Source organism: Orycteropus afer, unplaced genomic scaffold (assembly GCF_000298275.1).
Source record: "Orycteropus afer afer isolate SDZICR_OR568_19922 unplaced genomic scaffold, OryAfe1.0 scaffold00031, whole genome shotgun sequence".
Lineage (NCBI taxonomy): Eukaryota > Metazoa > Chordata > Mammalia > Tubulidentata > Orycteropodidae > Orycteropus > Orycteropus afer.
The window spans coordinates 2599369-2613100 of NW_006921618.1; the positions used below are offsets into that span (position 1 = coordinate 2599369).

Genomic DNA, 13732 nt, shown 5'->3' on the forward strand with positions numbered 1-13732 from the left:
GCACACACTTCAAAACACACCACCCTCAGCCTTCCTGTTTCTTTCCACCGAAGCAGATCTGACACATAGTTCCCAAAAGCTCAGCACAGATCCTCTCCTAGTGCAGGAGTGCTTAACTGGGGCTTCACGGGCCTGGGGCCTTCCAGAATTTGCATGTGAGACATTACGTGTATGTGCAGTTTGCTAGCAAGGGTCCATAACATCCCAAGACCCTCAGAGGGGCCAGAATGAGTGAGGAACTACAGCCCTGGCTGCAGTCCCCTTAGACAAGGCCCAGTTTTGACCTGGGGTTTTGCAAAAGGGACCAGAATGGCAGAACTGTGGGAAGGAGTTCTATGAGCAGGAGAAATGGCCCGTGCGACAGCAGGGACGAGGGGACTGTAAATGGATGAGCTTGGCTGGAGCAGAACGGGTGTTTGGGAACAGTGACAGACGAGGCTAGGAGTTGAGGGGACCTTGGAGAACAGGCTGAGACATTTATATTTGGTAGAAGGGGCTGTGGGGAGCCACAGGATGTCCTGGAGCAGGGGAGTGGCAGCTCTGGGCAGGAGTTTGAAGAATCAGACGAGAGCAGATGGGAGAGAGGAGCCACTGCAAGGGGCCTCCAGGAACAGCCAGGGCCACTTAGCCCCCTGCCACTGGAAGGACATAAGCAGGGCTGAGAATACTGTAAAAGGAGAGAGGAATGACCCCGCGAGGCAGCCTGGCTGGGAGCAAGGTCCTTAGATCTAAAAACACCTGGGAGTTTGAGTCCCAGGTCTGTCATCTCCCAGATGGGTGGCCTTGAACTTAACCCGTCTGCACCTGGGTTTCTTTATCTTAAAATGGGGACAAAGGTAGTGCCTGCCTCAAAGCACTATAAAAATCCACTAACACGAGAAAATGCCTCTGAAGCCCTTAGCCCAGGGCAGGGTAAATGGTCAACAATCTGGGAACAATGGGTTCCTTTACGATCCATCAATTTATTCTATAAACATTGATCAAATCCCTGCTATGTATCAGGTGCAAACATAGGCAGTTTATCCTATGTTATCTCATGTTTTCTGACAATAACCCTATGTTTTCTGACAATGGCGCATCACCCCTAGTTGAGAGCTAAGAAAACCGAGGCATGAAGATTTTCAGATTCAGAACACTTGTGGTTCTACTAAGGTTGATGCAAAAACTCAGATGACAAGGGTAGATGACAAAGGTGGCTTCTCTCTGATGACAAGGAGTTGGTGACAAAGGTGACCTCCCTCTAATCCAGGCTGAGAGAAAGCGTGCACTCTTGATAATTTTCAAGGTCATGCAGGTGGTCACTTCCTGAGGTGGTGGGTAAATGGGGTACTAATCCAGGTGTGGTGGGGACAAGTTGTTTATGACAGTTCCCAAAGTTAAAATGCACAGGAATCACCTGGAGATCTTGTTAAGATTCAGATTTTTTGAGACCAGGGAGGGACCAGAGGCACCTTAGAAGAAAAGACCTGGCACTGTACTTATACAAAAATCAGCCACTGAAAAACTTGTGGAGCACAGTTGAACTCTGAGACACACGGAGTCGCCGTGAGTTGGGTCCAGGGTTTTGAACAAGTTCAGTTCAGTTCTACCTCCTGCTAGAATTTGCATTCTCAAGATCTACACTTTCACAAGATGTATATATTATTACGTGTACATAACAATCCCTGGGGGGTCTATAACAATCACCTGGTGATCTTGTTAAAATGTAGGTTCTGATTCAATCTGGGGCGGGGGCAGAAATACAAATTATCAGGGGGAAGTCGAACAGCAATAAAGCCCTAATCGTGTACATTCAACAGCAATTGGTTGGTTACAAGCTCCTTTGAGTAGCAAAGGTTCTATTTTGGGGGTAAAATAGATTTGGTCTTGGGCAAATCACTTAACCTCTCTGAACCTCAGTTGTCTCTTCTGTAGAAAGGATAAATCCTACCTACCCTGCTGTGAGGATTAAAGGAGGTGGTGTGTGCAGCCAGGGCAGAGCACAGGGTGGGCACCCAGCAAATACTTGCTGCTATTGTTATTACTGCCATGGAGTGAAAGCCCTCTGTGAGCTCTCTGAGAACGGCACACAGGCAGAGGACTGTTGTGACATACTCAAACCTCAGGATGTTTCCTTTGCTTCAACTCCTTCCACCCCAGGAGGAAAAAATCAGGATGCACTCTGCCATCTCAAACAGCACCCACGAATCGTTTCACATTCAATTTCCCCATCAAATTCACAGGCACGTATCACATGCTGTTATTCCATTTCCTAATGGTCTGTGCGGTGGAAATTCTAAGTAGGACATTTCTTCATGCCCTTGGCATTCCCAACTCTTTGAAACTCCCTTCCCAAGCCAAATGCCTTTTCTAGAGGCTGCAGTACACCCACTCCAAAATCCTAGCATTACCCACCCTGGTCTCTGGTCATCCCAGAATCTAAAGGAAAAAAAAAGAAATATGCCTCTTTAGAAAGCAATGTTGGTGTTCCACTGGCTATCTGTGTAGGCAAACTTTGGCAGTAGAGCAACTGGGCTGGATAGGTTCAGGCCTCAAGGTCAAAGAGAAGACTGTTTCAGGCTCCACCTGCATACCACTCACAAACTATGGGACCTTGGCCAAGGTCACCTCATCACCTGGGAGCCTGAGCATCCTTATCTATGAAATGGGGATGATAATGCCAGCCACACAGGGTGCTGGAATCAGAAATGCCCAGTCCTGGGCTGTTCCCATAGTAACTATAGCAGATATTTGTTGAGATTGCATGACTACATGGCTGTATGGAATGCCCTGGAATGAGTGAGCTGGCATGAAGGTCACAGCAGGTGGCACCCATTGTGGAGGATTCACCAAGGTCCTGATTTGGCCCTCACCTTTGCAGGTGCAGAATCCTGAGTGAGTAGACATCCTCAAGCTAGTTATTCCTGTTCAGTCTCATCATAGATGGAGCAGAACAGAGGCCTGGGAGGAGGCAGAGTCAAAGAGAGATAGGATAAATTTGCCATGTGCTAAGGCAAGGGCACTGACCTGTCTGAGTGGGTGCCAGGACAGTGGTGTGCCCAGGGTTTGGAGGACCCTTGCAATGCCAAACTCTGGCTTCTAGTTCATGAATGATGGGGAGTGGCAGTGGGGTGGTGGGGTTGCTGGCTACTTACCAATCAGAATGGAAATATTTCACTATTTCAATGACAAGCATGGATGTGGCAGTGCAAATTCACTGAGGATTCCAGCCTGAGATGCTGCTCATGATAAAGCAATGGACATCACAGAGAGATTGTCTGAGGAAGGGCCCTGGGTAAGTGTAAAGAGCCTCTGCCACTCCCACCACCAATACTTACTGACCCCCCGCCAGCCAGTCAGATGCCCTGTGTTCTAGTCCCAGCTACACTACACTCTCTCTCTCTCTAAGCCTGTCTCTCCATCAGTCAAACTGGGACCCACTTATCTTTGACCCTTCTGAACTCAAAATGTTCACAGCCTCATGTGTGTATGTATGCATGCATGCGTGTGCATGTGCACATGTGTGTTATTGCATATGTGCACGTGTGCATGTGTGCATATGTGTGAAAAAGGCCACACACTTCTCTTCTCTCCTTCTTCAATATCTCCACACCCTCTTTGAACACACATCAGAGGTCCCATGCCCACCTCTTCCCAGTCCTTCACTCAAGGTCACCTGCCTCAGCCACCTGGAGTCTGCCTCCACCTTGAAAAACACCAGGACAAGCAACAGGCACGCAGAATGCAAAGCTCATCACAGGACGATGGGCCTGTTTATTTGCATGGCACGCATTCGTCTCTGACTGTTTTATCCACCCCCTGAGCCAACTGAAGAGTTCTCAATTTACCCTGCCTGCGCAAAGACACCAGATTGGCAGCTCGCACGCACATTCACAGAAGCCCAATATAGACTTCCAATTATCTTTTAATTTCATTCCTGTCTTCATTTGTTCATTTCACTTTTTCCAAACAGAGACCAACCAAAAAAAGAAAGAAAGAAAGCTTTAATTTATGGAGTTTGAAGTCAGCCAGCAGGAGTGTGGTGTTCACCTACTGGATAGAATGAGACTACGGGATAGATCCCAAAGCTCACTTCCTAACAGCCCCACAAGACCTGAAGTCTCTGTCCTTCCATGTGCTGTCTTCTATTCGTTACTGTTCAGTCTCTATTAAGCAGCTGCCTTCCTTGAGATGCTGGGTCGGTAGAAAGCCCTGCTTCATTTCATGAAGGCCTCTCACGTGTTGAGCAGTTTAACATGCTCAACATGTGTTCCAAAGGGGGAGGTCACCAGAAGTGCCCTGCCAGGATTCACATCCATACCTTTTCAACCCCAACACATGGCTGGACCCAGCACCAAGTTCTAGTCTGTAGGGCTTCATGATGTCTAGATTTTTACTGAGAGGAACACCCAGGCCACCCCCCTATTCCCTATTCCTTCTTGGCCTGCCCTGTTCTCACTGTATCAAATGCTTTCTCCACTCCCTCAGGTCCTAGCCTGGTGCAGGGACCCCGTGACACTCTCCCATGGAAAGCCTCACCAAGGTGCATCCTCACACTCCATCTTCTTACCTAACATCTCATCCCCCCATTAGGCTAGGTCTCCATCGGGGCAGGGACCACATCTGCCTCCTTAACCTGTGTCCCTGCCCTTGAGCCCAAGGTCTGATACTTGGTAAGCATCCAGTAAATATCTGTTGAATTAATTAATCCATCAGTCTATGTACCTCCTAGTTTTATCCATTAAAAAAAAAAAAAAAAAAAGTTGCCATCAAGTCAATTCTGACTCATGGTGACCCCACGCAGTCAGAGTAGAATTGAGCTTGATAGGGTTTTCAATGACTGATGTCTTGGAAGATTGCCAGGCCTTTCTTCTGCGATGTCTCTGGGTGGACGAGAACCTCCAACCTTTCAGTTAGCAGCCAAGAGTATTAACAATTTGCAGCACCCAGGGCCTCTATCAATACTCTACTGAATGCCTCTCTCTGGAAACCTTTCCTGACCTCTACTCTAATCCCCCCTTGCCCTAGGCTCTGCTTGTTGCCGGGTAGCTAATACGTACTTTGACAATAAGCACTTGTTCATGAATCACCTCATTACTGCTTCCATTGTGGTACGTTATAGCTTGATCATGTCTCAGGCACACGGCCATCTTCAGGCTTGGAACATGAACCCCCCCAGGTCTGGGACTGTGTCTTCTGCTTCTAGCGGTGTTCTCATCTTTGCCTCTCTGCTCCTGGGGCCTGGAGTGGCCACACTCAGCACCCAGCTGCATCCCTCCAAAGTGCTGACTATTGTGGGACTTGACTTGAAGAGGATGCACAAAAGTGGGGTTAAAGGTAAGTTTTTTATTCTGCACTCCCAGACGAGGTTTATGGTCCCAGGCGAGGTTCACGGGTCCCTGAAAGGGGCCCAAGAAGTCCCGCAGCCCAGACGTGGGAGAGGTTTATATAGTTGCATAGCGGACCTGAGTGGGGGCAGAGGGAAAAAGGCGGGAACCAATCAGGTGAAAGCACCTCATTAGCATAGTTGTTAAGGGAAGGGGGAGGACCTGTGCTGGTTCAAAATAAGGCGGGAACCAATCAGGTGGAAGCTGCATCCGGGTTGGCCTGTTTGTAGCTTCTTCCTGTTCAATCTTTTACCCGCCTGACTGGCACCGTTTTCCCGCCTGCCACCAAGCACATGGAACCGGTGTGGGGTGGGAAGCGGCACCTCAGCCTAATGGGGGATGAGATGCCGAGTAAGAAGATGGAGTGCGAGGATGTGCCTTAGTGAGAGTTTCCACGGGAGAGTGTCACAGAGTCCCTGCACCAGGCTAAGGCTTAAGGGAGTGGATAAAGCGTTTGATACAGTGAGAATAGGGCAGGGACTTGGATGCTGCTTTCTTGGTGGCATCTGAGAAGGCAATGTTAGGTCACAAGAAGAGGGGCCTGCCACATTCCTCCCCCTCCAAGGATACAGTAGCCCCAAAGTTGTCCCTTTTGCTAGAATAGTAGCCTGGCCACTGGAGAACCCCATATCAACCCTGACATCCCTGGTTTTCTCAATGGACATATCCCTTTATATTACCCTTAGTATCTCATCCACTCCTTTCCAAAGGAAGATAAATGGGCAGTGGGGTTTGAGAGGCCTCCTAACCTACATGACATCGGGCATGTCTCCCTGAGCCTCCATTTTCTTACCTGTAAATTGGGGGCCATGATAATACTCACTTCTCCAGATTACAGAAAAGATTAAATGAATTTACTTATGTAAACCACCCTGGACTTCATTCCCCACACCCATTACTCACCTTAATGATAAAGGGAGCCCCCACTCACCCCCACCTGGAAGACAAGTTTTCAGCAGACAGGTAGAGACACCGTGGCTGTAAATCTTTAAGGGAGCAAATTGCCAGGTCTTTTCTCCCTCAGAGAGACTGGTGGGTTCAAACCTCCGACCTTTTGGTTAGCAGCCAAGTGCTTAACTATTGTTCATCCTAAAACCAAAAAATCAAACTCACTGCCATCGAGTCAGAGCCAACTCATAGAGCCCCCTCCTTGAGTTTCTGAGGCATATCACTCCGGAAGTAGATTGCCCAACCTTTCTTCCAAGGAGTGGCTGGTGGGTTTGAAACATCAGCCTTCTGGTTAGCAGTCAAGTGCCTTAGGCAGTATGCCACCAGAAAGATGCCCTAAAATCTCCTGAGGTGACAATTTAAAATAAAGATTCCTATTACACACCCAAACCTACTGAATCAGAACCTCTGGGAGGTGAAGCTTGTATTTCCAACAAGTGCTCCTATCTGTCAGTGTGACATACTGTGGAGCCTTTTGTGTTGCTATAACGCTGGAAGCTATGTCACAGGTATTTCAAAAACCAGCAGGGTTACCCATGGTGGACAACTTTCAGCGGAGCTTCCAGACAGACAGACTAGCAATAAAGGCCTGACAAACTACTTCTAAAACTTAGCCCAACCCTACAGATCTCAACAGAATATTGTCTCATATCGAGCTGGAAGATGAGCCCCCTAGGCTGGAAGGCACACCCAGAGTGGCTGCAACAATGGACTCAGCATATCAACTATCCTGACAATTGGACAGGACTAATCCACCAGCCCCTCCTCGGAAGGAAGGTTGGGCAATCCTACTTCCGTAGTGATACTGCCTCGGAAACCCAAGGAGGGGTCGCTATTAGTCGGCAAATAACAACAGGCAACATTTCATTCTGTTGTATGTGGGAATGCCATGAGTCAGAGCTGACTCTGTGGCAACTAACAACAATTAACAACAAACCAGCACCTTCAGTGATTCTTGAGACTGTTGGGTTGAGAATCACTATTTTGACCAGGATGGAAAGAAAGGGAACCCGGGAGAGTCCACCTGGTCATCACAGGGACAGGCTGGGAAGGTCGGATTCCTCAAGAAGATGCACCTGTGGGAAACATTCAGATTTTTAGAACTATGGAGTCTGGCAGAGACTGAAGTTGTCATTTATAAGCAAGTTGGCATAACCTCAGAGCTTCACTTCCCTCCACAGTAAAATGGGGATAACTGTTGCATTTCTCTCAAGGGGCACGGTGAACAGTCAGTGAGACTCCTTCAGAGTGTCTGGTGCAAAGGCACATCCATATTGAACATAGTCCCAATCATGCAGGCCCACAGTGGGTCCAGAGTGGAGCAAGAGATGCTCTCTGTTCTCAAGGGACTTTCTTTGAGGAAAAGAAGAGACGCTGCACACAATGGACTCTATAACGTGGCAGAAGTGAGAGAGGCTAAATGGTCACAGGGAACATCAAGCTCAACTGGCATAACATACTACACAAAAGCGTTGTTCTACATCCTACTCTAGTGAGCATCGATAGGGGTCTTTAATGCTTGAAAGCAGTCCTCTAGTTGCAACAGTTGGTCTCTCCTCATCTGGTGCAAAGAAGAGTGAAGAAAATCAAAGATGCACAGAAACAATTAATCCAAGGGACTCATGGACCATGTAAACCTCAGCCTACATGACCCTGAGACCAGAACTAGATGGTGCTCAGCTACCACTGTCAACCACTCAGAAAGGGATCAGTACAAGAGGTTCTGGATAGAGTGGGAGAACAATGTGCAAATCATTTTTTAAAAAAACAGTCTTACTGGTCTGATAGAGCCTGGTGAAACTCCCAAGACCATGGCCTGTAGTTAGCCTTCAGGCCTGGAATTGAATTCACTCCCATGGCTTCCAATCAAACAACAGACAGGCAGATAGGGTGAATATTTACACCAGGTAGACACCTTCCTTAGAACGATTAATTATGGGAGAACAGAAGGGCAGTTGCACAGGGAGATAGCTCAGGGGGCAGGAATGCATAGGAAAGAAGGACACAAGGAAAAGGTAACTATAAGGAGGAAGTGGGAAGAGAGCTGTTACATTGTGGGGATCGCAGTCAATGTCATGAAACAAAATAGGTATGAACTGCTGTATGGAAAATGAAATTGTTCTGTAAACTTTCACCCAAATCACAATTTAAAAAAAAAAAGAAAAAAAAAATGAGAGAGGCTGAAAAAGAGCACAGAATAGAGACCCAGGGCAGGGGGTGAGGGGGTGGGGAGAGCTCCAGGTCAGAGTGCCACTGGGGAAAGTTGCATGAAATACACAACATTTGACCCAACTCTGAAGAGCTAGGAGGATATCAACCAGCCAAGGCCTTGCCAGCCAAGAAGTCAGCAAAACGAGGCATGTTAGGCAATAATCATATGGCTTTAGGAGGGTAAACCAAGGCCAAAACATAGAGGGCTGTGAACACCACATAAGGAGTCAAGATTTTCTCTCTGAATCAAAGCCTTCAGAGCCAAATTCCTCCTGTGTGTGTGTGTTACATCTGGCCCACAGAGTAATTTTCGTTTTTATTCTTTAATTAGATTTGTAACCTTTGAAAACTGAGAGTGATGATGTCACTTCCTGGCATCTAAACTTCTCTGGAACAACAGTGCTGGCCAGCCAGGCCGGCCACCATTGGCTGCATGTGGCCCAGTGTTTCAGTATTGCAAGCCTAGCCTCGGCAGGCAGTGTGAGTTTGAGACCCCTGTGCCGGCCTTTGGAGACCCTTCGAGGACCTTATAGGACAGACTACCTGTCTGTCTGTTGTGCTGTAGAGGCTGGGTTGTGCATTGCTAGGATGATGCAATTTATGTCATTGGTATTTCCAATACCAGCCAGGGTCATCCATGGTAGACAGGCTTCAGCAGAGCTTCTCAACTAAGACAGACTAAGAAGAAGGGGCTGGCGATCTACTTCAATCAGCCAATGAAAGCCCTATGGATCACAACAGAATATTGTCCCATATAGAGCTGGAAGATGAGCCCTGTAGGTTGGAAGGCACTCAAAATGCACAGTGACCAACAATGGAGCACACAAACCATCGTGAAGATGGCACAGACTACACATAGTGTTGCCATGATTCAGAGCTTCTAACGACGACAGAGGATTTTGGTCAGGGGAGGGGCAGAAGCAGGTCTGTGCTTCAGAAGTCCTGCTGCTCCTGCTGACCATGAGCCATGAGGCTGCTGGTGATAAGGAAGGAGAGGAGGGGAGAAAGGGAAGAAGCTAATAGTTACGGAGCTTCTACAACTCGGAGGCTCTGTCCTAAGTGCTTTGCCCACATTAACCCATTTTGTTCTCACCAGAACCCTATAAAGCGGGTTAGCTCTCATCCTCCATTGTTCAGATGAGAAAACTGAGGCACAGAGAGGTGAAGTCATTCATCTAAAGTCACACAGCTGACAAGTGGTAGAGAAAGGTGATTTGGCTCCAGAATTCACAGTACTCGCCATAGGAGGTTGTCTGGTTTTGAGCGAGAGGAGAACTCCGATCAATGTGCTTCCCGAATTCCTTCTCAGGAAATTGGTTTCTCTTAGTAAACTTGTCAGGCACAGAGGAGGGCAGAGGCACTCAAGAGCTCAGTCAGGTGGTTTGGCTGCAGTCCTGCCCCAGCTACCCCCCTGCTGCATTCCCTGCTGGACCAGAGAAACGCTGGCCCCATCGTGGGGACCAGCAGACCCCAGAGGGACATAAACACACAGGAAGGATCCTAGGCCACTGTGGCTTCACCTGCCCCATGACCAACCACACCCAACCCTTCCTAGCCCGGTGAATGGGTAAAAGAGAAAAAAAAAAAAAATGCACACACACGAACAATAACCAACCCTGTGCGTTTCCTGGCATCGGATGACTATTTGGTTAAGAGCTTCCTCCCTCTTCGTGAACCTGCTGGACACTCCTAAAGTCCCCAGCTGCTGCTGCTGGCCAAGTGGGTTCAGTCGGCTGATCACAAGCTTAACCCTGGGGCAGAAACCCACACCCCCAGGCGAAACAGTGAAGGACCCAAGAGAGAAGCCAGCCACTGAGGACGGACAGCCCTGGCCCAGTGGCCTCCCACAGCCAGCTCAGAGTCACCTTTGCTCCAGCTCCTCAGCCAGCCCAGAAACCCCTCCCCTGCTCAGCTCAGCAGGAACCGGGAGGCAGGAACCAAGAGCCACTGATTGGGCAATCATTAATTGGATTCTTTACATTCCTGGGCCCTAGGCAGCCTGAAAGGCATGCTCCCTCAAGGAGCTGAGGCCTGGGACCGGTCCTTGGACATGCAGCTGACCGGCAAGGTGGTGCTGTCCGCCGCTGCCCTGCTCCTAGTGACCGCTGCCTACCAACTGTACAAGTCGAGGCCTGCCCGGGCCCCACTTGGGGGTGGACACGCCAAGTCTGAAGACGAAGAGGAAGCGGAGGGCCCAGGGCTGCCCACTGGGGTGCTACAGAAGGGGCTGCGATGCCGGAGGGCCAGCAAGGGGACCAGAGCCCCTCTGGGCTGCAGCAGGGAGAAGCCAGGGGGTTCTTGTGTCCCAGCAACTGCAGTCACTTCCAAAGACGGGGAGCCCAAGAGGAGAGACACCAGTGAGGAAGGGGACGGGCAGTGCCCAGACTCTGAACAGCTGCCTCCTCCCTGCAGGGGCCAGGAAGCCGGAGCAGCTCTTGGCGGTAAGCCTGATCCTCTCCTCAACCCCCACTTGGGCAATAAACGCAAAAACTTTCCAAGTGGACCTGCTGCAGGGGACGGCAGCCTTACAGGCAGTGAGCTTGCCCCATGGCAGGACTGCGGACCCACCAAGGAGCCAGTGGCAAGGGAGCAGACCTCCCTGTGTCAACACTGGCTGGCCCACACAGAAGGCAGCAGTGACATGGACAAGAGCTGGGTCTTTACCCGCGTGTCAGGGGTCCACAGGGAAGAGGCTGGCACTATCCAGGCTGCCTCAGACCTCGGTCTGGCTCTACATCAACAGGAGGGGGCCAGTAACGCTTGCTACACCTTCTCGTCCATGGCTCGGGTTCAAGTGGAGGAGAACTTTATAGAGAAGGTGGTGGAGAGCAGGCCCAGGCTGAAGGGCAAGGTGTACGAGTACTATGTCGAGTCCATCTCTCAGGCCACCTCTAGAGGCAGACCGGACCCCAAGACAGTAGCCCTGGCTGGGGCTCTATCCTCTGTGCCAGGCCCCCTGGAGACCAGGACATCGTCCAGGGGTCATGCTGATGACATAGAAGGTGGAGCAGAAGCAGTCACCCCCTGTCAGACCCAGCCGCCCGCCACCACACCCGGCTTCAGCAGGAAGGAGAGCCTCCTCCAGATTGTGGAGAACCCAGAGCTTCAGCTGCACCTCAGCAACTTTGGGGTCCCAGCTTTCCCTGGCCCAGACCATGGTGCCTCACCCAACTGCTCCCTATCCCTGGACTTCAGCTCAGCTGGAAGCCCTATGGAGCCCCGCGTGCAGCTCGTGGCCAGGACCAATTTCTTCCACTTCCCACTCAGCCCCGACTCAGCCCGAGATATCCACCTGGACCTGGGCAATTGCTATGAGGTGCTGACCTTGGCCAAGAGGCAGAACCTAGAGGTGCTGAAGGAGGCGGCCTACAAGGTGATGAGCGACAACTACCTGCAAGTCCTGCGCAGCCCAGACATCTACGACGGCTTGACGGGGGCCGAGCGCGAGCTGATCCTGCAGCGCAGGCTGCGGGGCCGCCAGTACCTTGTGGTGGTCGATGTCTGTCCGCAGGAGGACTCTGGCCGCCTCTGTTGCTATGATGATGAGCTAGATACCTGGCACCCATTGGCCCTCCTGCCCCCGGAGACCATGTCCCGAGGCTGTGCCATCTGCAGTCTCTTCAATTATCTCTTCGTGGTGTCTGGCTGCCAGAGGTCTGGGCGCCAGCCCTCCAACCGTGTCTTCTGCTACAACCCACTGACAGGAATCTGGAGCGAGGTGTGTCGGCTGAGCCAGGCCCGGCCCAACTGTCAGCTGGTGGCCCTGGATGGGTACCTGTATGCCATCGGGGGCGAGTGTCTGAACACAGTGGAGCGCTACGACCCCCGCCTGGACCGCTGGGACTTTGTGCCGCCGCTCCCCAATGACACGTTTGCCCTGGCACACACGGCCACAGCCTGCGCAGGGGAGATCTTTGTCACAGGTGGCACACTGCGCTACCTGCTGCTTCGCTTCTCTGCCCAGGAGCAGCGCTGGTGGGTTGGCCCCACGGGGGGTGGCAGGGAACGCACCGTCGAGATGGTAGCAGTCAATGGCTTCCTCTACCGCTTTGACCTCAACCGCAGCCTGGGCATTGGGGTGTACCGCTGCAGCGCCAGCACCCGGCTCTGGTATGAGTGTGCCACGTACCGGACGCCCTACCCAGATGCCTTCCAGTGCGCCGTAGTGGACAACCTCATCTACTGCGTGGGGCGCCAGCGCACTTTCTGCTTCCTGGCAGACCACATCTCTCCCAGGTTTGTGCCTAAGGAGCTGCAGAGCTTCCCTTCCCCACGGGGCACCCTGCTGCCCACCGTCCTGACCCTACCTGCTCCCAGTGTGCCCCAGACCAGGGTCTAGTGGCCCCTCTGCTCTGCTCTGCTCCTTGTGCAAAACTGGGAGGCCAAGGGCACCACCCTGCCCATTGCTCTGTGGGCCATTTCTGGGAGATCAGGCAGCCCAAGAATTGGTCAGCAAGACATGCATTCTAATCCCACCTCCTCCAATGAGCTGTGAAGTCTTAGATAAGTCCTTACCCTCAGTGACTGCAGAGACCCAGTGAGAAAGAACAAAGCCTGTGAATGACATTCCTAGACAGAGGGCATCATGTCTGCTTGGGTGAGCACCACCTTGCTTCTAATCTAAATTCTTGGGGGGAAGGGTATACCAGGACCACCAAAGTTTATGGGCACAGCCTTATGGCAACCATGGTTCCAGTTGTTAACTGATACTCAGAGACCCTTCACGCTGACCCCTCTAAAGATAGTTTAGTTCTCTATAAGGCAGCAGGGCCACTTACTAAACATTGGTCCCTAGGCCCCTACCTCCACAGTTCCCAGAAGCACCAGGGACACACAGGTGGAGGACATGGAAGGAAACAGTTCTAGCAGGACCAGGCAGGAGCCCATGGGGGCAGCCAGAAAGGGAGGTGGCTTGAAAAGTTGAGCAGCTAAAGGTGAAGCTGCCCTCATGGGGTCCCTCTTTCTTGCAGAGTAAACTTTACCAAACCCACTTTACTTTTCTCATTAACTAGAATTCTAGTAATAGAATGAAGAGAAACATGTATTTTTACCAGCCATTTGAAATGGGACATCTTCTCATGGTGGTCTACTAAATACAGTTGATTCTATATAAGGGGTCTCAGCACAGGGAAGGAAAATATATGATCCAAGGGCCATCCTCTTCTTAGGCCCCTGTTCACAGACACATTGCTAATTGACCACCACAC

The 13732-nt window shown here is 50.8% G+C and overlaps 1 protein-coding gene across 1 annotated transcript; it reads left to right on the top strand.

Moving 5' to 3' along the window:
• Window positions 1–10533: 10533 nt before the first annotated feature.
• On the top strand, window positions 10534–12864 carry KLHDC7A (kelch domain containing 7A). Its single transcript, XM_007935633.1, has one exon. The coding sequence runs from the start codon at window positions 10534–10536 to the stop codon at window positions 12862–12864; it is 2331 nt and encodes a 776-aa protein (XP_007933824.1).
• Window positions 12865–13732: the final 868 nt, after the last annotated feature.

Coding starts and splice junctions, on each gene's coding strand:
- KLHDC7A (XM_007935633.1), top strand. CDS start 10,534: ATGCTCCCTCAAGGAGCTGAGGCCTGGGACCGGTCCTTGGACATGCAG.